General features: G+C 45.0%; 2 protein-coding genes across 5 annotated transcripts in view; one reads left to right on the top strand and one right to left on the bottom strand.

Annotated features, from left to right (window-relative positions):
• The window catches only part of ETFA (electron transfer flavoprotein subunit alpha), a 29,049-nt gene extending 22,105 nt beyond the window's left edge, over positions 1 to 6,944 (top strand). The window contains exons 10-12 of the mRNA XM_064389728.1: positions 2,573 to 2,638; positions 5,957 to 6,037; positions 6,847 to 6,944. Of these exons, the coding sequence (XP_064245798.1) occupies positions 2,573 to 2,638; positions 5,957 to 6,037; positions 6,847 to 6,885 (186 nt within the window). The 3' untranslated portion in view covers positions 6,886 to 6,944. The remainder of the gene's footprint in view (positions 1 to 2,572; positions 2,639 to 5,956; positions 6,038 to 6,846) is intronic.
• A 157-nt stretch (positions 6,945 to 7,101) lies between these two features.
• TMEM266 (transmembrane protein 266) overlaps positions 7,102 to 26,312 on the bottom strand; it is an 84,509-nt gene continuing 65,298 nt past the window's right edge. For all 4 annotated transcript variants that reach the window (XM_064389721.1, XM_064389722.1, XM_064389723.1 and 1 more), the window contains 3 exons: positions 25,416 to 25,602; positions 15,260 to 15,310; positions 7,102 to 8,091 (listed from right to left, as the gene is read on the bottom strand). In XM_064389721.1, coding sequence (XP_064245791.1) covers positions 7,520 to 8,091; positions 15,260 to 15,310; positions 25,416 to 25,602 — 810 coding nt within the window. In that variant the 3' untranslated portion in view covers positions 7,102 to 7,519. The remainder of the gene's footprint in view (positions 8,092 to 15,259; positions 15,311 to 25,415; positions 25,603 to 26,312) is intronic.

Genomic DNA, 26,312 nt, shown 5'->3' with positions numbered 1-26,312 from the left:
TGGCCCCTGAGAGGTGTGCCCCAGGCTCGGGTGCATTTGCTCTGTGCCTTGCCTGGGTGTCCTGGCCAGGGGAGCTCTGAGGGACCCAGAGCTCCTTGCAGAGCCCGCTGCCATGGCCCAGCACCCTCTGCAAGGGAGCCCTTCAAAGCTGCCTCCCCTGCTTCACAGGGCGTGGGGCTACAGTCCTGACCTGGGGCTTTGACACAGCAATGGCAGGACTCAGCAGAAGGCCTGACAGAACTTGGTGATTTCAGGGAAAACATCAAAACAAGGCTATTACTCTGAAAATAAATAAGGATTTGAATTTCTCAGTGCTTTATGTCCTCTCTGGATGACCAGTTGAATTCTTCTCAGGACAGCAGTGAACAGTCCTGAAGCTTTATCATTTAGACATTGTGGTTCCTTTGGGTCCCTCCTACTGAACTGCAGAATAGATTAAAACTAAGATTTCAGCAGTCCTGTCCCTTTGCCAGCACAGAAGTGTTGCTGAGAACCCTGCTGTCCTGTGCACTCTCTGTGGAAACATTGCTGAGGTGATCTGCTGTCAGGGTTAGAGCTGACTGGCAGGACCACTTGTCTGAGCCAGGGAGCCAAAAGCACATAACCTAGAAGGCCATGGCCTGGTTGCATAATAAGTGCTTTTAGACAAGCCTGGTGATTTACAAATGTCCTTTTAATGAAACATCCTTGTCTTTCCTAGATATTTTAATAGAATATATTCATAGGCATCTGGCTCCTGGTTAGCTGGATTCTTTCCAAAGATTGAACTTCACAATGTTAAGCAGACTGATAAGAGTATCTGGTAGTCTGGATGACTGGCACTTAATGAATTGCTCTCAAAAAAAATCAAATTACGGTAATGTGTCTTTAAAAAGAACTTGTATTAAAGACAGCATGATGTTAGAATAATTTCTGCTGTAACATCTGTTCTTTTATTTGGTATAATTAAAATATTGCATTCTTGCCATGAGTTCTAATGTGGACATATTAGGTTACATTGCAGCTGTGGTTAAAATGGATTGACCTCCAATAGTAATCCACTTGGTAAAAGCCTGCTGAGGCCAAGGAGTTTCTGAGTGTGTTCACCAGCTGCGTGGTTTTGTGGAAGTACATGGACTAGATTCCATGTTTCAAAGGAAGCCTTTTTGATAGGAAATACTTTGTTTCTGCTTTATTTCCCCTCCTCTTCAGTTTTTACGCGAGAGAGTTTTTTATAAAAATACAGAAGAACTCCATAAATTTAATTTCTCTATTCCTATTAAAAAAACCAAAAAACACCAAACATAGTGAGCAGAGTCTGTGGTTGGAGAAACATCAGAAAGCATTTTTTTCTTTAATTGATGTAATGACTCTGAGGCCTGTGTGGCAGAAGCCTCTGTGGGTCTGTGGTTGAGCACCTTTGTTTGCCACTCCTGTGTAGCTCTGTGCATGTCCCACAGCTGGGCTTGGCTCTGCCATGCTAAAAGCCACTCAACTGTAATGCAGTTTCAGCTGCACAGTGGTAAGATTGGTTTTGACCCTCTTGCCCTCCCTGTGGCCTCCCAATATTATTTATTGAGTTAAATTAGATTTATATTTTCTTAGATATGTAATACCCTTGGTATTTTAAAAAGAGAAATTATGTTAGTATTTGGGGCTGTGTCTTCTATAAGCACATGTGAATACCACCTTTTGACTGCTGTTGGTAGATGAGCCCCTAACTAAATTTATGTGTTAATTTTCTGTTACTGAATGAGTTGGTGAAAAGTGCTTTCTTTAGTTTTCTTCTGTAACATTAGTTAGCTACAGAGTTCAGCTCTGTCTGGAAGAACTGTCAGGGCTCTGAAGTACCCTTGGTTTTGGGTAGATGATAGACTGGATGACTTTCAGCCCAAGGAGAAGTAACAGTTTTCAGCTGACATAAAACAGCTGACACAGATCTATTTACCTGTAAATTGCAATCTCTTTTGACTGTGGGACTCTTTGGAGATGTGAAGCTGGAAGTGCAGAGCTGTTGGTGTGGCTGGTGTGCCTCTGCACTCCTCCCGTGTGGGAGTGGGGAAGGGAGGCTTGAGGTGAGGAACACAAACTCAGGTGTGCAGGGCACCAGCCCCCAAAGGTTCATCCTGCTCTTTGGGGAACCTTTCAAAGCCTAACACCTGAATTGCAGTTTGAGCATTCTATCTTAGGTAAAGGCTCTGGGGGGCTTTGAAGAAGAGCCCTGGTTTGCTCTTCAGAGCTGCATTATCCATCTCTGGGTTATCTTCCTTAATATTTGCACTGGGAATCTCCAGGGTCTGGAGAACATGGATTGCTCTGGCCTTTAGCTGAGCAGTGTCATATGTTTTTGATGCAGACTTTGTTTATTTTTTTCCCCTAATCTGTCTTTGCTAGATGCTCCTTTGGGATTCTCCTTTTGCAGTCACATTGCATCCCCAGGTGGGGAAGGGAACCAAACATCAGCTGCCTGTAGTATTGGAAACTACTGTAATGTAAAAACTGCTGCATGTAATTGATTTGGATTAAGGTTTGTGAGAGCTGAGTGAGACTGTGGTGTGGTGACCAAAAACGTCTCTCTCTTGTTTTTTCCTAGGAACTTTACATTGCTGTGGGAATATCTGGAGCAATCCAACACTTGGCTGGAATGAAAGACAGCAAGGTATGTGAAGGTGGATGTACCAGAAGAGATTTCTGAGAAAGGAAGTGAGCTGACTCCCTTGCTTTTGCATCAGTGCTTTAGATGGTTTCCGTATTTCGTGCTGCTTTAAAACACTCTTTGACAAAAAAAGATACTGTGGCAAAACATCTCATGGGGTAGAAAAACCTTTGCACTACAACCCAAAGTGATCAGTGGAAGCAGCTAATTGACTTTGCTTAAAAAAGCCCAACCCAAAGCACATATGCCTGAATTCTATACCATAGTTCCATTTGCCTTTATTCCAGACTATGACATATTAATTCATGCATAACAATGCACAATTTGAATTATGAACTTACTATTCCATAAAGTAAAAGATGTCTCTGACATTCCTGCATTTAGCCATTCAAATGGAAACCTGCAATAAAACGGCAGTAAAACTTTAAAAGGTTTAACTCATTGGCTGCCAAAGCAAATAATCCTAAATTGGAGTTGCCAGTTTGGCCCACAGTGCAGTGTTTGAAAAGAGGAGCAGTTACCTGCTGATTGATACTATGAAATGGCAGACATCAAAAACTGGAGGTCCTGCCTCCCACAGTAATTCTTTCAAAAAGGCTATGTATTTTTTTTTCTATTTTCAGAGAATGAACTTAACCAAGGCACAATTTTGAATAGCTTACAAAGCTGAGGAAAAGGGTTGCAAGACTTTTCAGGTAGTTTCTTGTGTTTAACCAGTGACAGACCAGTGAGTTTGTGACTGGTAATTGTCCTCACAAACCAGCCTGCATGTTAGGATGATCTCTGCTTTCTGACCATTCCTTTTTCTCATGTATTATATAAATATTTTGGAGGGAAATGCTAAGCTTTCTAAAAGCAGGGACCTGAGTGGTGTTAGTATTAGTTGATGTACTGGAAAAAAACCCAACCAAAATTCAAGATGTTAAGGGTGTGTGATGGGCAGGGGTGAAGGTGTCTCCTGAGAAGTGGGAATTGTGGCACGGTATTCCCAAGGGCTTTGGTGGGCAGCACTGCCACAGTCTCTGCCACATTCCTGCTTGCAGTGCAGCAGAGGGGGAGTGCAGGCACGGCACTGCTGCCAGGGCACCTGGGCTCCCCTGGCACTGCTGGCCACAGGTGCCTTTGTCTGGGGCATTCAGTCTCCAGCTGTGCCCTTGGCTGAGTGAGGAGAGGGGCAGCTGTGGAGAGCAGCAGCCACTGCCTGAGAGCTGGATACTGGAAGCTCCAGGTGACCCTCTTGGTGTTTATCTGCTGCCTCATCTCAGTTAAGGCTGCCAGCAGCACTGGGAACTTCTGCCTTGATCCAGAATTTCTTTTGTTACAAAAACACTGAGCAGTGATATTATCTTGTGCTGTAACAGCAAAACCTCTGCTTTTATGGCTTTTCCAAAGGCATGTTTGATATTTTGAGGTATTCTGCTGTGAGAAATAATGACAGATGAAATTTGTTCATATGAGATGCTTATTTAACCCTTCAATTTCTCCCATATCTGAGCTTTTTAGTGTAAGCTAATGTGTCTGTTGTAAAATTCAGATTTAGTTATTGGTATGTGGAATGTGTTCTGCCTTCCTTTTAGGTAAAGCATTTAGGTGGGGTAGTTATGAAGAAGATCCAGTTTTCCCAAACAAAGAATTCTGCAGCCATGGGAGCTCTCTGGAGTGTCCCCTGTCCTCCCTCAGCACTCTTAATTATCTGGCATTGTGAACTTGCACACTTCAGGATATGTTTTCCAAAGCAGTCAGATGCTTACTACCAAGTGAAATGTATAATTTATTTGTTCTTTTACAGCAAGGTAGAAAATGCAGCTTTTGAGGAGACCTGAAAAGTTGTTGTTGCTTTCTTTGCTTATTTCTAATTCCCTCATGAGAGTTCCCCTATCTTTTCTTACTCAGAAAAGATTAACTCACAAAGTTCCATTGTGAGCAGGGTGGTGCTTTTGCTGCTACCTGAGTTAGCAATGAGGTAGGGAACCAAATCTTACTGAAGTCACTTCAGGTAAAGGAGGCAGAGGAAGGACTAAGCTGCCAAACCAAAGCTTCAGACAGTTTTGCAAGCAATTTGTTAATTATTTTTGTGCTAAGGACAGAGCTGGCAGCCCCTGTGGTGCTGGCCTTGGCTGGGCTTCAGCATCAGCCCCTGTGGATGGTTGTGCAAGGAATGGCAGGGCCTCAGAAGGGTCAGAAAAGTCTTTACTGGGCCAGTACCCTCAGGGATCACAGCCTGGATTTGCTTCCTGCCCTGCAGCTTGTCTGGGGAGGCTTGCATTTGCAGAGAGGGGCAACTGAAGTAAAACTCTGTAAAAGAGTAGAGCTCTGGGGAGAACATTTCAAGGGCAGCATTGCTGCAGCACTTGCATGTCCTTGGCTATGAGCTGGGGCAGGGCTCTGGGACTGCCTGCCTGCATGTGGGGTGGGGTCTTCTACAGGGACGCTCAGGGGACAAATGGCCAACAAATAACATTTCTGGGGGCCTAAAACCACAGGATTTGTGAAGGTTTCTTTTTGAGTTACTGCCACTGGGCCCTGCTTACCGAGCCATGATTGTGTTGGGCTGAGTGCAGGGAGTGAACAGCCCGTGGGGGGTTCCCTGGTGTGGCAGTGTGTGCCTGAGCTGCCCCAAACCATTGTTGGTGTGGAGGGCAGGCACTGCCCCAGTGCTGTGCTCCAGGCCCCTTCTGGGTGTCAGGCTCCTCCTGAGAGCTGCTGGGTTTATTCAGGATCCTTCTCCCTCCTCTGTGGAGTGCTCCCCATCCTGTTGCAGATTTTGATGAGGACACCCCCCATGCTTATCTTGCTGGGAGCTGTCACAGGCAGTTAAGGATGATTCAGTGTAGGGCAGGGTTTATTAAACCAAGACGTTTTCTAGATCATTGTGTTGAGATTTGTTGTGCTGTTTTCTATTGTGTGACAAACTAAAAGCTGTCCCATTGTAAGTACAGAGGCCTTTGGGCAGGGTTTATTGTGCTTGTTGTAACTGCTGCCTCCATGTTAGTTCTGCAGTGGTGCAGCTTAGAATGTGCAGATAATCCTTTGTAGTAATTTTTTTCTATGTTTTTCAACAGGGAAAGATAGCAGAGATGTGTATGATGAGCAGGGAAGGGAGGGGTTGGTTTTTCTTTTTTTCAGGGGAACTGTGGTCTGTGTGGAGGGAAGGAGGTGCTTGTTTTTGAGATAGAAGATTTATCTGGGCATTTAATATTTTTCCACTTCTGGGGCCTTGGAGAGAATATAGCCCATTTCCTGGCTAAGACCTGGCCTGTAATCCAGCCCCCGAGGATGATCAATACCTAGATTCATATGGTGCTTTACCTTTGCTTGCAGACCATTGTTGCTATTAACAAGGATCCAGAAGCTCCCATTTTCCAAGTGGCAGACTATGGACTGGTAGCAGACTTATTTCAGGTGAGGCTAAACTTGATGTGCAGGGTAACTTTGGGAGAGCTGACAGGAGCTTACATAATACAAACTAATGAGAGTTAATGATGTCTGTGTGAGCGTGTTTGGGTTGTTGTTTAAAAATTTGCTTTCTGATGTCATGATTTGCATGCTTAAAATCAAATCCCTGCAAGTAGGTTGTGTTGGGGGGAGTGTCACAGCCAGCCTGCATCAGTTCCAGTTCCCTGAGGTTGAACCATTTTGGAAATAACCACACATAGGTGCTTGTGTACATTTTAAAGCTTCATAAAGTTTGGCAGTAGAGAGTTGGCAGGAGGTGTGCCTGTTTGTGCCTGGGCTTGCTGCCTCACTGCCTGATGCCCAGGAGGAGCCTGCAGTTCCCACTGGAGCTCCGAGCCCGCCCTGTCCCAGGCCTGTGTGTGGCCACACGTGGGAGAGGCGGGAGTGTCATGTCTGTGGAGGCACGGGCAGAAACTCTGCCAGCACTTAATGCCATTCCTGAAATAATGCCCGCTGGCTCCGTGGTGAGCACGGGCCTCTTTGTGAGCCAGGGACAAAGTCACATTCTGAAGAAACACCATGTAGACAATTTCCTTAATAAATTTTGTACGAATGCATTATTTCCACCTAATGGAAATGTAGCTCTCTTAAATAATTAAGAGGCTTTATTCAGCAGGAGAGAAGTGGGGAGTGCTGTGAGCCTGGAGTGCTGTGCTGGGAGGGTGGGCAGTGTAATTGCAGGGCTGGGAACTGCACAGGGCGAGTGTGTGGGGGTCAGAGGGGAACGTGCACTACCCTGGCACTGGTGTTTGCAGGCGGTGCCAGAGATGACGAAGCTCCTGAAGAAGAAGTGAGCGCTGGTGACGGGACCCGGCACTGTGGAGTAAGGGCAAATAAAGGATTTTACTGGAAAGAGGTGGGGTCAGTCACTGCGGTGTTGGGATGGTTGTTTTTTGTGGGGGGGGTTTTTTGGTGGTCAGTTGCATGGCACGTGGAGCGGTGGGGTGGAAGAAAGCAAGACAGGGAAAGCAGGTAAGAGAAGAAGGCAGGAGCAATACAAGGCAGGAGGCTGGCTGTGTTTGTCAGTGTTTATTCCCATCTCCACACCCCTCCCAGTCACGCTCAGCCCCTGGGCAGGGTCAGGCTGGGCCCAAGCTGTCCAGCAGCTCCGTCCTGCCCCAGCGCTGTGCTGGCCCTGGACTGATGGAAGTTCCATGGTGTGCCCGGCACAGTCTGTTTGTCCCTCCAGGCCCCGTGGGTCCATACTGCCCTAGGGCTGCTGGAAGGTCCATTGTTCCCAGGTGGCCCCTGTAGGTCCCAGCTGGCCAGAGCTGGTGGCAGGGCAGGAGGGTCGCATGCCGCCGACGCTGGGGAGCAGAGGCGATGCTGGCCGTGCCCAGGCCGCAGGTTGTGTTCAGCACCGCCGCCCCAGCTGTGGCAGCCTGTGGGCCAGCGTGGTGAGCGCGTCCCCACAGGAGCCCCCCGAGCCTATGCCTCAGGAACCCTGCCCAGCCGTGGCTCTGGGGGCCCCAGCGCCCCGTACTTCTCCTCAATCGTGGGGGCACCCTGGGGGCAGTCGAGGAGCGGCTTGAGCTGGAAGACATCCAGACTCTCCTGGTTCCTGCGGTTGTAGACGCTGAGCCGGTGGCCCAGGTCGGGGCTGGCCCCCACCGAGCCGGCCGGGCTGGGCAGCTTCAGGTTGACGGGATCCAGCCCCTTCTGCGCCAGGCGCGCCTCTTCCGACAGGGACGAGAGCAGCTCCTGCACGGCGGCCTGGGCCGCGCGCTGCCGGGCGGGCACGGCCTCGGGCCGCGGCTCCTCGCAGGCCGCGCTGCAGTCCGGGGACGAGCCCAGCGTCTGGCTGCTCTCGCTGCAGCCCCGCGGGCCCGAGCTGACCGTGGAGCGCGAGGCGCTGCCCGACGTGAGGCTGGCCGAGGTGCCCGCGCTGCCCAGGCGCAGCGGCACCTCCACCGTGAACAGCTCCGAGGAGGCGTTGGGCCGGTGCACGTCGATGGCGGCCGTGGTCACCACGCAGAGGGCGGCCTCGGGCACTCCGCTGTCTGCAGGGACAGAGCACAGAGGCGGCTGAGAGCCCGTGCGGAGCTAGAGCCAGTTCACCTGCAGCGCTTTGTACCTACGGTGATGGACACCAAGCCATCTCGACACAGAGCACACAGACCCCTCTCATCCACACAGGTGTATGTATATTATATATAAATAGATATTCAGTAACACAGCCCTTTTCTCTATCCCCAGCTCTGTCTATAGGGATACACTGTATGCCTGTATATGTGTGTGTATACACCAGCACCTAGAGGTTTAGAGCTAGTGTGTATGTGTGCATAAGGAGCTCTTTCTGCAATCCATTTTGCCTGCATGTGTGCAGGCAATAGGTACCTATAGGCCATAGTCCCTCCCTCAAGTACTTGGAATCAACTACTGCTACAACAGCATGGAACACCCCCCTCCACACTGGACTTGTGTTTCTGTATGTGGGTGTACACATGTGTACCTAGAATACAGACACAGATACACACACCTTTATACCTGCACATTCACAGCCCCTGTCTTGAGACAGTGTTTAAATTATGCACACATGCCTTTTCTGTATCTGCTGTATATATGCTGGGGCTCTATAGGCAGCGACACACAGCCATACCTAATGCCACATAACTGCATATACATACATGAGCACACACACATGTATTACATACAATACACAGGTGCAGAGATGCAGGCTCTCACCCCCTCCCTACCCCTCTTTATATGCACATGGTCTTTATATACAGAAATGAGCTATGTCTGTATAGCCCCATATAGAATACATTGTACACAGACCTTCTGTTATACACACACACAGATACAGTGCCCCCTTGAATGGCAGACAGCTGTCTACCACTAAATAAAATACACACAACCCCTCTACCTTTCTGCAGAAATGTGTACATACTTCTCTGTATGTGTATGTATATTTACTGGCTAGATAAGTACCTAAGAGATGACAGCTGTACGTGACCCTGTCTCTGTAGTTACACAGTTATTTATCACACCAGGTTGGAAGAGACCTTCAGATCAACTCCACCCAGCCCCAACACCTCAACTGAACCCTGGCACCCAGTGCCACATCCAGGCTTTGTTAAACACAGCCAGGGCTGGTGACTCCACCACCTCCCTGGGCAGACCATGCCAGAACTTCATGGACGTATTTTATTTATATATTTTTTTATTTATATACACATCTTTAGACTATGTGGAGATTCCATATATGATACAGTACACATACACAGACTATATAGACTAATAATACATGCCTTCCCTTTAAATGCATACAATTATTAACTACAAATAGAACACACCTGTGCTTTCACTCACAAGTATACTTACCTTTAAATATAAATGCATAGATTTCTCACTGGGTGCATGGCTGGGGAACATTGTTATAGGGATATACAGAATACATTTTACCTATACGTGAACAACCCCTCCCCCTTTTAATTATTTAATGTACACATCTGTGTAAATATATACACACACACACATATCTACATGTACCTTTTTACAGCTTCCCAAGTATATTAAGGGGATCTAGAGATACATATCAATACCACACACCTCTCTCTATACATGTGCAGACACACATACATGTAATACATAGGTGTATCTACACAGTCTCTTACCCACCTCATTTTATACATAATCTTTACTTACAGATTTAAGCATACAGATATGGGGAAGAGCTGTATCTGTGCATGTATATATACAAGCCCCATATGTAATACATTACACCTGTACATACACATGTACATTTTCTACAGACATATCTGTGTGTGTCTGTGTACATCTATGCATATATAAAACCATATATATGTACTAGCTATAGGACAGTTGTTGTTCTTCCCCTTTGAAAATGTAATTGTTACTCTTTAAATAGACTATACAGTTACACATATGTATACTTACCTTTGTGTAGGACTGTGTCTTATGGTGTGTATATATAAATCTGGAATGTATATACAGGACTATACATCTAACATGTGTATCAAATAATGTAAGATGTACATATAATACATGTATAACTCTATAGCTCTACCTGACACCCCCAACCTTATAAAGGTTTAAATTATATACAAACACCCTTTTATAGACAGCAAAGTTTAATATGGGGATGTATACACAGAATGTGTATACATCTTTAATACAACCTGCACCTACAAAGATGTGCCTGCCCCAGTTTAAATCCATATAATCTATAGCTGCAGAGGCTCCTCCATGCAGGTATGGGGAGCTTGTGTGTGTGTCCATATAATAGATTGCATGTACATGCACACACACTGCACACACTTGTCACCATGTGTACATTCAGGGACAGTGTCTGTGTCAGGATACACTGCAGCTACACTTGCACACCCAGAGACACACACATGTTACATGTAATAGATGTTCCCACAGCCAGTGAGGTGTGTGTGTACACACACACACACCCACACCCACCTTGTTAGAGATCCACAGAGGTATTCAGGGTACTGAGAAATCCACAACCATGGCTGTACACCGTATATACAGGCACATACATGTTCTGGAGGATACACTGCTACAGACATGAGTCTATCTCCCCCCCTCCCTTTTTTATACACATAATGGTTAGATGTCTCTATACAGATATGGGCAATATGTGCATACATGAGCTCCATACAGAACCTTTTACACACACACGTGTATATACACACACATATACACTCTAAAACATAGCTCACCCCTTCAATATATACAATTATTTATTACTAAATAAAAAGGTCCCACCTCTCTATGTGTGTATATTTATTTATAAGATGCATGTATTTATATACAAATATATATTAAAAATACATTGTAACTTTACTTGAGAACTTGGATATATCTTTATTGCTATTTGTGTAATGGGGGTTAATATCAAGGGACCTGTGTATATATGTACACACATCTGTAAATAAATAGGATATGCCTGTATATATCTGCTCACTACACACACACACACAGAGTCTCTTGCACACAATCATTCTGTAGACATGCAGGCGATGTGTACATGGATGAAGAGTCCTCTGTAAAATACAGCTACAGACAGATGGACTTTTGATACATGGAACACACAATACTCCCCTTTCTCTCCTTGAACACATCCCCACATATGTAAGTATACATACACAGATATACACACGTCTATAAATTTGTGTGTACATACACAGGGACAGCAGCTGTAAGGATATGCACATATAGTACATTATACATAACACCAATGATACATATTATACATATAAATTATATTACCTCCCACTTTTAATGTCTCTCAATGTATATTATGGGGATATACATCTACAAACAGTACCATATACCTGTGTATATATCTCTCTGTCTCTACACACACACAATAAAATACATAAGTATATGCAGGGTGTGCCCCCAATTTTATATGTACATTTATCCATATAGATGGGGGAATATGTCTGTATATCTGCCCCATACATGTGATACAATGTATGTATCTCTAATGCTTACACACACAGACTCACACATATGCATATCTTTGTAGATACCTGTGGAATGTATATATCTACAGGGATACAAATATGAAATACATCATGGCCATATGTGAACATGCACACACACATGTATATATGTATATGCACAGACATGGTCCCTCACACCTTTCCCTTTTTACATACCCTACACCTATGTATAGATTCACACATCTTTATATATATAGTCCTGTAGAGCTTGGGAATGTATGTAGAAGGATAGACACAAATAAAACAAATACTTTATACCTCTATATGCATGTGTGTACATTTTTAAAATAGCTCTCTATATAATTCATATGTCTGTGGATTCATAGGCTTTCTCTCATACATACATATATACAGATTTTATATGCCCATATACATAGCTTTATATAAAGACATCCATATTTACAGAGGGAATGTCTCTATGCATAGATCTGTTTCCCCTTTGTAATATATCTAGATATGTACACATATTCTATATATAATACATATGTCTCTGTATATACACTCATGTCTGCCCTAATATATAAACCGTATACATATTTAAACAGGCTCTCCCATACCTACCCACACATATCTCTCCCTGTATCTATATATATATCCTTACATATATTTATACATATACAAAATACTAATGTCGTAGACAGATCTTTACCTGTCTTTGTATCTGTCTGCATATATCTGCATAAATAGCCTCATTTATACACACAGATATAGAATAAGCCTGTATATAAAATTCCATGTACCTATATAATTACAGAAAAATAAGTATATTTTTATATGTAAGATATACACATAATAATATACATAAAATAGATTAAAAAGAGATGTATATGCAAGCAGTCTTATACACACTTCTAAAATATATATTATGTTTTAAAATAAAATCTATAGACACACACTTTTTCCCCTCTGTGTCTTATGTGGGGAATTTATAGATAGGGATATCATTTATAATATAATATACATGATACACAGAGCTAGATCCATGTTATATGTCATACATATGTATTAAAAATATTTGTATACAGCCATTCACACCCCCTTGATTTATATTACCTAAGAAATATAAAATATGAATATACAGTTTCTCTCAAACATCTAAAAGTGTCTATCCCCATATATATGGGATAGACATATGTATACATACACACATATATGCCACACAAAGTATCTTTATATGAACTATACCTTTATATGAACTATGTATAGACTACATATATGTATATATGGACTATACACAGTCATATCCAAGTACATCCATGTATGCATGTGGCTCTAGATACACAATACATTACAGCTATATATGCACACACGTATTTTGTAATGCATATAAAATGTAAATCTATAGACACAAACATGTTCAAATGCCTTTACAGAGCTTTAAATACACGGGAGCATACAGCAGCCGTGTTTATATGCACATAGGCTGATCTGTGAGCACACACAGAAGCTGACTGCAGCAAGCACATCCACCTCCCCATGTACATGATGACACAGTGCAGATATACAGTATCCAAGTGCTCATGGGGTCACTGAATGGTCTGGGCTGGGAGGGACCTTCCAGCCCACCCTGCCATGGCAGAGACACCTTCCACCATGCCAGGGTGCTGAGCCTGGGCACTGCCAGGGCTGTGCCAGGGCCTCGCCCCGCAGCGCTGCCAGCCTGGCCCAGGGCAGCTCCAGCTCCTCTGGACTCGCTGCAGCAGCTCCACGTCCTGCTGATCCTGATCCTGTTGGGCCAGAGCTGGGCCAGCTCTGCAGGCTGAGCAGGGTAGGCAAGGTCCAGGTCCTCGTCCTCGGGGCTGCTGTGGATCCCCGGCTGGGGCTTGTGCTGGGGAGTGCCCAGGGCCAGGGCCAGCAGCTTCCCCTTGGCCCTGCTGGGTGCTGGGAGGATCCAGGAGTCCCCCTCTCCAGCCTGCCTGGATCCCACTGAATGCCAGCTAGGTTTACATCTAGACACTCACACTCCCTTCTGGTCAGTATTTATGTAGCTTCAGTTGCATATGAATCTATTTCCATGTATATACAGGATTAAAGATATACCATACATTTTACAGAGATATATGTTTTCATTCCTGTAATATATACACATGTATTTCTACAATATATACACATATATTCTGACCATCTCTCCTCTCACACTCCTTTATACATTTAATATATGCATTCTAATAAAATATCTCAGTATGTACAGACACAGCTTTTCCCAAGTCTTTGTATTTAGATAAAGATATACCTGTGTATGTAGACACAAAATCACAAATATCTTTAACGTGTATAAATCTGCTTACATAATACCCATATGGGGATGTGTGTATGTTTGGAGAGACATATATGATGCACTATACACATACATGTACAAACATGTGTATCTTTACTTACATCTTTATCCACGTATATGTATCTGGGTTTATGTGTGTATATAGATGTATATCTATATATATCAATATATAGAATACAGTATAGATATATATACACACACATACATTATATATATACTAGGCATATCCCTATAGAGATATGTCTATATATACATCTGTATTTCACTACATATGCATACTAGATACAAAGTATATAATACATTCTACTTATGTATATATATACACATAAATGCATATATATGTATGTACACACACACATACCTTGTGTATATTCTATGTACATGCATATGCAGGCACACACACCCTGGTTTTTTCCCTATAACCCTGTATATATATATGGGGATGTGTATGTGGAGATACACAGTTATAACACATTATATTTAAGCACACACACGTTTTTAATATATATAAAAAATGTTATACTCAGAAGGGGAGTGTGCACACCCCCACCTCCTCAGCCCCCCTGCCCTGCTGTGCCAGCAGCCAGAGCATGGCCAGCCCTGGCTGGGCTGGGCAGAGCCCCCAGCACAGGCAGAGCCCCTCGTGATGCCCAGCAGGGCTGTGCAGAGCCCCCAGCCCCCTGTGCTGCCCAGCAGGGCTGTGCAGAGCCCCCAGCACAGGCAGAGCCCCTCGTGATGCCCAGCAGGGCTGTGCAGAGCCCCCAGCCCCCTGTGCTGCCCAGCAGGGCTGTGCAGAGCCCCCAGCACAGGCAGAGCCCCTCGTGATGCCCAGCAGGGCTGTGCAGAGCCCCCAGCCCCCTGTGCTGCCCAGCAGGGCTGTGCAGAGCCCCCAGCACAGGCAGAGCCCCTCGTGATGCCCAGCAGGGCTGTGCAGAGCCCCCAGCACGGGCAGGAACCCCCCTGCCATCAGGACACCTGCCAGGAACATCCATTTGAAGGCTGCCCTCGGGTCAGGCCCAGCCACTGAGGTTTCCCACCATTCAGTTTAACCTTTCTGAAAGGTTCCCAGCATGGTGCTGGGCTGAGCTGTCTCCCCAGTTTTTTTCTCTTCATTTATTTTATCCCTACTGTTCATTCTCAGATCCATTTGAACTGCTCTGTGAGCTGGACAGCCCAGCTACAGGGAATTAACCCCTCCCAGATCTCCAAACTATCCTGAGTGCCATCAGCAAGAGCAAACTTGGGGCCTTTCAGCTTTCAGAGAATGACCATTGGCACACACTTCCATGGACCAAACCAGAAGACTCTGTGGTGGGTTTCATTTCCACTGCTCAGTCTCACCTGGTTTACAGCACACAATGCAATGCAAAACCCCCACTCATGTTTGTGTTTTCAAGCAACACTCACCACTGCTGGGCTCGTTGTAGTATCGGCTGATGTAGTTATTCATGTCATCCTCTGAAAAACAGAAAAGCAGAAAAACAAAAAAGATCATTTATTTCATTCAATGGTTGAATCCCACCCCTGCATGCCCAGAACCATCTGCTCTGGATTTTCAGGCCACAAGGCCTGTATGCATTGCACCCCACCCAGGCTGTGGCTGCAGCCAGCACAGGGACTGGATTATCCTTTGTCCTCTGCAGCACCAGCCTGGGAATGAGGCACGCTGGCCTCCAAGGGAAAGGTGCTCTGTGACCTGCCATGGGGCTGACATGGGGCTGGCCATTTCTCCTCGCTGTGCACAGACAAACACAACACTGGCCTCTCCCTGGTCAGCAGGGGCCTCCCCTCCCACCCAGGGCACACAGATAAACCTGGGATTTATCCTGACAGGCACCAGCACAGACAGACCCACTGCTGCTGCACACTGACACCCCCAAGTCACCTCCTTCCCACAGGAGAAAGGGAGGCACCATGTATGATTTTAATGTGACATTCCCCACCTTCCAAGATAATGTAATTTCTTTTCCATTTTGAATGAACGAAGAGTTATTTTGGTGTATATAATACATGCATGTAAGTATTCAGCATAATATTAACATTACACTATTTGTTGGCTTAAAACCTACTATAAAGAGTTTTATTATTCAAGGGTGTAGTACTAAACCTGTCGTACATGCACGAGAGCTACACCTGAACTTCAACAGCAAGGTAAAAATGAAGACGTGACCACAGAAGGAAAAGCAGCAGCTCTGTTGCATGTACAGATTTTAGATGGTACAGATGACAGGGGGATTTACTGTTATCTTATGGAAAAACAGAACATTTTACCATTGTGGAAAAAACCATCAACTTCTCTTGTTCTGAGCGAAAGCAAACACTGCTGCTAAGGAACAGTATAGGAGGCCTGGAGAACTCAGGCTTCCAGGCAACCTGACCTGCCCAGCCTGTGCTGTATCTGTGCTCTAAAAGCACTCTCTCCTTTTAAGTGCTCTTTTTGATACCATGTTTCAGAAAGCCTGCTCATCCCTTGGAGCCAGATTTCCTTCATCCCCCTGGGTCTCTGTGGCTACAGTCCTGCCTCATCACAGCACATTGCGGTTTGCAGGTGAAAGAAACAGATGTTTTCTGGGGAACACTTTCCTCACACAACAAGACCCAAACCACCAAGCACTCTGTACCTGAAATAGCTGCACTCATAAGAAGGCAATCTAACCTGACACTGAAAGGAAATGTCGCTGTTTTCCTGGTTTCATTGGATCTTAAAAGCTTTTTCGGCCCTTGTTGATCTTTAAATGCCTGCAGTCAGAGGTGTGCTTTGTGCTAATGTCTGAGTTTAAAAAAGAGGCCTCAGAGTAGCTCAGGGCGATGCCACTGAATTAGGAATACATTGCAAGGCTTTTCAGCTATCTGCTACTAAAATACACTTCATTTCAGTCATGCATAATTGATACTCTCAGTGCCACCAAATCTGCCAGTACAGACACAGGCTCTGGTTCAGAGGATGCCTCTGTAGCTGTACTTCTGGCAGGGCACTTTCAGCATCCTGGAGTCCAATTCTAAACAGCACAGCACTTTGGCTGGATGAGAGTCACCCCCCTGTCACCTCACAAAAGCCACCAACAGGGGCCTTGGCTGCTCCCAGTACAGTCTCTCCAAATGCCAAAACACTCTGCAGCAAAGAGAGGAAACGCTTGGAGAAGTCACTCACTTGCTCTTGGTGTGTTAAAGACAATGCTCAAACCAAGGCTTCCTTAGGACTGCACACACTGACTGCCTTGGCCACCTGTCTGGCAGCTGACACAAAGTGCCAGGGCACTGCTCCCAAACACAGCAGCTGTGTCCAACCGAGCAGAGAACCAGGCTGCTCTGTATGGCAGCAGTGGGCACTGCACAGGAGCTCCAGAAATGCACTGCCCCTGCTCCCTCTGAGCTGGGAGAAGAATTCTGGCCTGGCCCTGTGTGTGACCATTGGCACACAAGGCTGGGGGACCTCCCAGCTGCTTACTTTAATGTTATTCTATGATGGCTTTATTAATGTCATTGCTCACCACTGCCGATCTATTTAGCTATAAATTAAAAATTATATGTATAAATATATCCATGTGTGCATGTGTATGTAAATATAAAATACATATATTCAACCTTAAGTAGTTTCTTACAAATAAAAACCAATAAAGAGTAATGGAATAACAGCAGCAGAATAAATATTTCAACAACAGATTAAGTTTCTGAATCATTACATTAAAGCAAACTGACAATTAACAAACTCATCTGAGTCATATGGGAGTCTCAGCTGCTTTGGGCATTGAAGGTTATAAACAATTCCAGTCACCTCCCATTATATTCCACATTGCTGAAAAAAGGAGATCAAAATAATGCAACAAATACCCAACTGAAAGCACCCATCTGTCTATATAAACGTACCCACAATCTACAGTTGTGCACAGCACCTCAGAACACTGCTGCAGGGATTGTGGGGATCCCCAGGTGAAGTCCCTGCTCGGAGTGGGGCTCCCATGGGATCAGGATCAGCTGGTGGCACACAGGGAGTTTGTAGGAGCAAGCAGGGAAGAGCTTTTACACAAGGGGCTGAGCACTTGTATTATTTACATTCTACACAGTGTTTTCTGCTGTCAATCTAGCCCAGTTTCAGCTGCAGATAGGGAGTTATCTTAAGAAGTACTTAATTATTCACAATTTCCATGGGGTTTTCTTGAACTTTAAAAAAAAAAAAAATTATTTTATTTCTACCACCTTGGAATTTTCAGGATCCAGATTTAATTTTTCTTCTTTCCTAGAAATAAATCCATCTCCTCCAATACACAGAAATGTTACCTGCACTTCCTTTTCCAGAAGACAGATCTTGCATCTTTAACTATAAAGATGCCCAAACAGTATTTATAGCAAACTAAAAAACTGGCAGTAAGCAGAAAGAGCTACACCTGAACTTTGTAAGCAGAAAGGAAAAGCATTCCCCCTCCTAATACCCATGAAAATGCAATCTTAGGAAAATGTCGATGGATTGACATTTGGTGACTGGGATCCTCTTGCTATATTTACCAGCAGGAATCACAGAAACTTTTCTGTTGGAAAAGGCCTTTGAGTCTACCAGTAAACCTAACACTGCCACTAAGCCATGTCCCTCTGTGCCACATCACCCTTGATAAATGGCCCCAAGGAAATGTGGATGACAGGAAATTTAGTGATGAAGTTCCAAAAGGTGTGAGCTGAGGAGTGTGGCAGCTCTTCCCCATGTGAAAACCTGTGGTGAACAAGGATTTATCCACAATCTTCCCTGCAGAGGGGGAGCATGGAGGCAGTGAGAGCCTGTGGAAGGATTTAGCTGAGAGTTCTGCTGAGCAGGGGAAGGAAGGAGTAGAACAGGCTGCTCTCTGTGGTCCACAGCAGAGTTTGCTGACAGCCCCAAGGGGCGAGGCAGCAGAGACCACAAAGGGACAGTGGGGCTGACTCCAACATGATCAGAACTCCCACCCCACAGGAGGCAATGTCTGACTGGGAAGGCTGCTCACACTCTGCCCCATCTCACACAAACACAGCCTCCCCTGCACTGGAACCAACCCCTGCAAGGCTGCTCCCTGCACTGCAGTCCCAGCTCTGCCTTGCCCAAATCCCAGTTATTGAAAAAACATGTGGTTCTCAGTCAGCATCTGTCTGACAACCACTGGATTTTGTCTGATGAAGGTTTCCAAGTTATCTGCTTGTTCTTTTCCTGCAGGACTCCAAACACACACTGCAATGGTTCAGGGAGTAATAAACTCTTACTTAGAGTACAGTGCCATATAATCTCATCTGACCCAAGAGACAACATTGCAATCTCTCTCTCTTGGCCCCATAAAAACATAATAAATTTGGTGAAACATATAAATGACATTCCACCCAAGGCAGATCTCTTTCAGTTCTATGATGCCTCAACAGCGATCTTTAATTGTTTCATCAATGCCTTCATGAGTGATCTGCAACTCCCCTGCATACAAGAAAAGGCCTTAAAAAGGGGGTTTTATTTTGAAATATTTCATTATTAGAGTATTTTATTTCATATTTTTATTGTCATTGGTTGTACTGCCTTCTGTCTCTCCAAGCTGAATTTTCTGAACTGGAAGATTCTTTTTTCTGCTGTGCAGCCTCCCACTGAGGAAGTGAGTCCTCGGAGTAATGTCTTACCCCAACTTCCTTCCAGAAAAGAGTCTTTACTAGGAGGTTTCTGAAGAAGCAGATCTTTCATCTGTTTCAACAGGAACCAAGAGCAGCCAGCTGGCACTTGCCAGGAGACTTCCCCTGCCTTTGGTTTGAAGACAGATTGCCACATTACTGCAAGCTGCAGTACTCACACCACTGTTCAATTCACACACACATCCAGTCCCTGCAGAGGCTGGATGGATGCCTGGGCACATGGATATTCCATCTTGAGAGCAACTGTAAAGTCAGCTTGCAGAGAAAACAGAGCAACAGCTTCAGCCTGGTTCTAAGTAAGAAATCAATCTGTGGTCAAAGTCATTGTGCAGAAGGAAACCTGGGATATGCAACAGGCTCCATTATCAGCAGATGCTGCTGGGACAGAAACCCAGAATCCTGACAACAAATGGGCCTCACTTGAGCAGATGATGCAGCACGAGCACTGTGAGCTGACTGGAGCACGGCTGGGATGCAGCACAGCTCTGTCAGGGGGCTCTGGGCACAGGATGGCCTGGGCGACTCTCAGTGCTCTTCCCAACCTTGTTCCCTGAGTATGGATCAGCAGATCCACATCTGAGCTGGCTCAGTACAGTCAGCCTGAAGCAAACTCAGAAGAACCTGGGTTTGTCTCTGCGAAACAGCAACATTTGCTGAGTCTAAAATACAAAGCTAAGGAAGAATATGGCTGCCACCAAAACAATCACCAAGATAAGAAAAAATTAAGCAAAAGGATTCAAGAACAAACTGTTATGAACTGGCAACAAATAAATGTAATCTGAGAATTAGGAAAAGACTTGGAATACATCAGAAGCCAGGCGTCTGGCAGGACAGCAGAGGGCAGAGCAATCACTGCTGGCAGGGGAGCACCATCTGCTGATGAAAGGGATCCTTATGAAAGGCTGCATGCTTGGACAGTGGAAAACATTCCAGTTCTGTGTTCCTCTACCTGTCAGCAATGTCTTCACACCTCTTCACATTAATGATGAGAGACAACTTCACCCTCACAGCCGTGACTGTAGGCTCAGCCCTTCTGGGAGTGAGCAGTTTCTACCCCACCCATTTGGTGACTATGAAATACAAGAGCCTGACTCCACTAACTGCACACACATTTCTCTAAGTGTTGCTTAAGGTTTAATTCCTTTGATTCCTGCCTGGCTGGTCAGTGCACAGAGAACCACAAAGCCTGGAAGAGGCACCTAGAGAGAAGTCAAGCTGAAATGGTGTGCACTTAGATACTCCACTTCCAGGAGTAGACTTCAAAGTAGATACATTTCAGCATTTGAAAATAACCATAAACTATTTTTTATCTATTGTTTTGCACTAACAGGGTTCTCTTAGAGCACTAACAGATGATCACCAAAGAAACTGGCTTAGAGTTTAAAGGCATCCAACCAGCTCAGACTGCCTTGCAAGGAACAACTGACAAAACCCTTTCCAGTGCCCTGCTTTGCCTTCTCAGACAGCTTATGAATAATGTTAAGGGAAGCCCTCTGAAGCTCCAGAAGTTTTCATGCTCCCCTCCCAATATCCTACTTTCTTCACTTGCAAAACAGTGGGCACCTACAGGGAGGGCAAGCTTTACTTTTCTTTAAAGCATGATCATAAATTGCAGCAGTCCCCCAAAGCACAAGACTTACTGCTAACCCCATAAAAATGGAAATTTGACTCAGAACAGTTAAAAAAAAATTTTTGGCGATGTGCAGTTCCGGTTCTTGCTCAAAGGAATAGAAGGGTGGTATATTAATCTTACAATATGGCAGTAGTGTAAAATTTCAAAAACTGAAATGATATATGCAGGAAAATGAGAAATTCCCACTAGGGACTCTAATTCATATGTTATGGGAGAGATTAAAGAATAATAAATTTTGGAAGGAAGTATTAATGGCTAGAGGGGGCACTGTGAACCTGGCATTCCCTGAAGTCTGGAACTTTGTATACCAAACACTAAAAATGATTTGTGCAGAACAAGAAAACATTAGCTGTTATTCTCACCATGACCAGTTACATACTGTATGGGGTAAGAACTCCTTTATAATTTAGAACTTCCTTTATAATTTAGAGATTAATAGATAGGATGATATTTGCCATTATGTGAAATAGCAACCATCTCTGGGAAGAAGAAAGGAGCACTCAGGGTATTTCCCTGCTCTCAGAGAAAGGCTGACCACAACTCTCCTGAACATCATTAGCCATGCTGCTGTGCACTCACAGGCAGCAGCTTTCAGCCCAAGCTCTTCACAAACAGAGCTGAAGTGCTCTGGGAGTGCAGCAAATGTCAGAGCTCTGCCCTGGGTTTGCAGCTCCTCCAGCCCTGCCCTTCTCTGGGGTCTGTTTGTTTCTGCTGTTGATACTGGTACCCTTTGACCTGCAGGCTGAAAACTGTTTCAGCCTTCTCATCTGTCTGTTCTGGAGGTAAAACTCCTGGCAGGAGAAATAAAACCTCAATTCAAAGCAAATTAAATTTGAAAAAAATTCCTGCTTCTTTACCATATTAATTAGGAAATACCATATATCCATACATTTTCCACAGTATTATTATTCCTACTGTGTCAGGAGGTCTCTTGGTGAATGCTCTGGGCAGACAGAAGTGGCAGGCAGCAACCAGCTCATTGTTCCCAGAATTAACACAGGACTGGCCTTCAGGGGAGTCATGAAATGTAAGCTGGGGAGTTAGGGGACTCTTTCAGAGCTCAGTGTCCATCTGACCAGAGCTCTTGCTTCTCCCAGTCTTGTATCTGCAATTAAGGCACTTTAAATACAAAGAGCAGGAGATCTGCTGAAGGAAAATCTGGATGAAAACATGCAATTGAAAACTCCCAAATCAGCCAGCACACACAGAGCTCTCCTGGTGCAGGTCACTGTCTATCCTTACACAAATTCACTGAGGTGCTGCACGTACCATGTGATACCAGGGTTACTTTACTGAATGCTGTAATAAAGGGTTGCACAAAATCCTGTGTAAATACCAGAGACAAGCTACAGCTGCCCCTGAGGAGCTTTAACTTATGCACTTGTCCCATCAAACTTCCAGGTAGGGAAATGAGTAAAAAGTCTCAATGCTTTCTTATTCCATCAGCCCTTCATGGTGAAGAATTCTGCACTGAATGTTTCCATTGTTCAATATAGATGGGGGAAATAAGATTAGCCTGAGATGGAATATCCCATTTTCTCATGCAGTATGTTCTCTAGCCAACTCAAGCTTGCTGGTTTGGCAGAATTCAAAGCTCTCTGAAAACAGTGATTTTTTGAAGGCTGACAAAGTTTCATTTGGCAAAAACACATGCATTCCATTCCATCCCCCAGCCTCAGGTGTTGTATGTAGGGCTAATGTTCTGCCAGAGCATAAAAGAACAGCACATCAGAGTGTGTTCTGCCAAACAGCTGAATTGTGGCTTTGAACTGCTGCCTTCCTTTTGACAGTGGAGGTGACCTGGTCCCTTATTTCTCCTCTCCCCAGCAGTGCAATGGGCCATGGCAGGTGTGCTCCAGAGCTCACAAGTGCCAAGTGGCACTTAGAAGGATTAGCTGCAGCCCTCACCCTGGAATCTTTAAGGATTAAAAACACAGCTTAGAGAAAACAGTTGCAAAGCAATCCCTAACATGGTCTGACACACAGGGCAACTTGCAAAATACAACCCTTGACCCAAAGGTTAAAACATTGGTGGCTGAAGTTCCAGGCAGAGCAAGTGGTGTGGGAAGCCCTGAAGGCAGCGTGGCTGCAGGAGAGTACAGGAACTGTCTTGTCTGCCTGTGCTCTGCAGAACCACATCTCTGAGTATTTCACATGCCCCAGCAGGTGGGGAGATGGCAGATCCCACACCAACTGCTTATGCCCTTCCCACACAGAGGACATGGAGGGCCCTTCAGTCATGCCCTGCTGCCAGCTGGCACAGCACAGGCAGCTCTGGTGACACCTGCACTGCTCAGGAGGATGCAGAATGAGAAGATGCCACCAGCATGGCCAAGGGAGGATGATGAAAGCTGCTGCAGCAACAGCCAGCCTGTCACTGGGAATAAAAGTTGGTGCCAGAGAGCTGGAGAAGAAAGCCCCAGTTAAGGCGGGGAGGGAGAACAATGAGGCAGGGCTGGCCCAGGATCTTTATTGCCTTCTCCAGCTGTGAGCTGAGATTTTCAGGTTACACAGAAGTAATCCCTAAGCCAGCACTGCAAAATAAGCCCAGAAATGCTATAAGAAATCCTCTGCCTCGACTGCCTGTGCCCTGGGCTGTGCACACTGAACACCACTGCTGGCAGCCCCAGGGGATGACAGTCTACCACAGACTGCTGTAAGAACACAGGGAATTTCTCCTGTCCAGGTCCTGCCTCATTCCACAGAAACTACTTGTTCAAATGCTGTCACCCTAATTTAGGTTCTGACAACAAGCACTCAAGTCATACAAAGACTTTTTATGCAATATAAAATACAGTGCACAAGAAACATTTCCTCTGGTACTTTCAGATGAACTCCAGGAATTGGAAATTTATTCTGCATATTTAGTATAAATGTTTAAATATAACAAAACCGCACCTGACCCAATATGTGAAGCAATCCATGTTTTCTTATTTGCTCCATGTATTTTTTTTCAGTGAAAAGAACAAATCCCTCTAATCATGTAACCTAAGTGCAGAAATCAATCCTGAAGATTGAGTGTCTACTTTGTTGCAAGTGTGGGCAGCATTTTACAGGAAGACATGAATAATGAGTAATTCTGTTAACCTGGATGTTGGAATGAATACCTTGGACAGAAGAATTTTTAGATCAACCTCCACAGCACTAAAATTTCAGCAAGCCTCCTTACAGTGTGTGCAACACTCTTCAATTCTAAAAGTAACCCACAAGGAACACATGCATAAATTATAATATATCCACTGGGGAAATCTCTGAAATACTACAAAAAAAGAGGGAAATGCATTTTAGGTGTCAGTCTGCTCAACTGTCTGCTTTCAAATACAATTTCATATCAGGAATAATTAATGGCTTTACTGTAGTCAGGGCTCAGATATTATAAAGTGGAAAAAACGAAAACAATTTTTACATGCTTTCACTACTCTGTTGAGAAAGTAGAGGATTATAATTTGAAAATGCCTAACAGCTTTTAAAGTATCTGTGCCTTGAATTCTAAGCAGTTTGACCAACATAAAGATACCGTGCAAACTTCTAATTGCAACAGATCCACAATAATTAAGCTAAGATGCCCAAGGAAGACTAACATACCACTAAGGCAGAAAATGTTGTCTCCTCTGGGATATTACATTAAAACAGGAGACATTCTGCACTCCACTGGAAGGGCTGGTGGATCACAGGAGAGGAGCTTTGTCTTTTCCAGAAAAAAAATCAGGTCCAGTGCTTACATAATAAAATGTGATCCAGGCAGATGTAACTGTTGCTATCCCTGAAGCACAGAGCTGCCCAGCACTCAGACATGCAAGCAGGATGCCCACACTGCCTCTCCCTCCTTTTCTGGCTCCAGTGCTGCCCTGCCCAACACTGGCAGCTTTAGGAACTGGTGAGAGCACAGCCTCCAGGCAAGGCAAGCCTCACAGCTGATGCAGGAGTCCTCTCCAAACCACAGAAATGCAAGTGGCCAAAGACCAAAACTGTTTTTCAATGTTCTTCCCAATTTCCCTGCTTTTTACCTGTGAGTGATTATCCTTTGGCCAACTTTCATCTGGCTGCTGCTTCTCCAGTGTTTGATGGATGTAACCATGAGGACACTGGGAAGGTACATCCTAGCCATTTTCTTCCCCAGTCATTTCTTTGGCTCTGTTTAGAACCTGCTCCCAAATACAACAGCTCCTGCAACTTCAGAGCAGATGCAGCCTCTCTGCAGCAATGGGAAACTGCAGCCTGCAGGGAAGCAATGAACCCCTGCAGGAGGGAAGGTGTTCAGTGGGATCCCATGTGGAGGACCAGCTGTGCACTCACCTCGTGCAGGTCGCAGCTCAGAGATGCTCTCGGTGGCTTCGTCGTCGGAGTCTTCAGTGGCCACCACCTTGTACCTCTTGCTGCTCTGTTTGTTCAGCACGTGTGGGACCTGCAGGGCAGCCTCTCTCTCTGCAGCTAGGTCCAAATCCTGCTGAGCAAGGTGGGCCCTCAGCTGCCTGATTTCAAACTAGAGGAGAAAACAACACCACAAACTGATGTCATGTGAGCACAGCCAGAAGTTTGCATGTTACAGGTGGGGACCTATTACTCATCACTAAACACTACAGGTCTGGTAAAACAAATAGTGTGGTTGAGCCAGGACATGAGTCCAAGCTGGTGGTGCTCTCTCAGAGCCTATGTGAGCTGGACCATTGCTCACACATCTAAAACCAGTGACTGCCTCCTGCTGGTCCTCTCTTTTGGACAGCTATATCCTGACAGTAAGATTCTGGACAGTTTCAACAAGTCTTACTGCCCAACCTCATGTAACCTTTATAGCAGGAGACGATTTTTAACAGGCATTTAGGGAGTTTGGTTCATGACAAATATCCCTTATCAGACTTTGTAATGAGGCTTCCAATGAAGGGGAGGTTCTCTGAGCAGCACCCAGAATGGTTCTCCCTCACCCATCAGACAAGAGGAAGATACTACAGTCCTCTTCTGACTTGAGATCTTCTGTACTCAGCAGTGTGCAGAAAACCCTGGGGAAGATTACCACTTTTATGGCCATTCTCTCAAACATGCTAAAGAACTTCTGCAGCCACAAGATTTGCTCATGACTGGTGTTATAAAGCAGACACCTGAAAAAAAGAAGCCACCAGGTACAATCTGACTGAGGGACACAGCAGATTTAGTTTTTGATGGCCAGTATCTTCTACAATGCAAGAAGGAAAACAG

This window comes from Passer domesticus, chromosome 14 (assembly GCF_036417665.1).
Source record: "Passer domesticus isolate bPasDom1 chromosome 14, bPasDom1.hap1, whole genome shotgun sequence".
Lineage (NCBI taxonomy): Eukaryota > Metazoa > Chordata > Aves > Passeriformes > Passeridae > Passer > Passer domesticus.
This window is presented reverse-complemented; position numbering and strand designations above follow the sequence as displayed.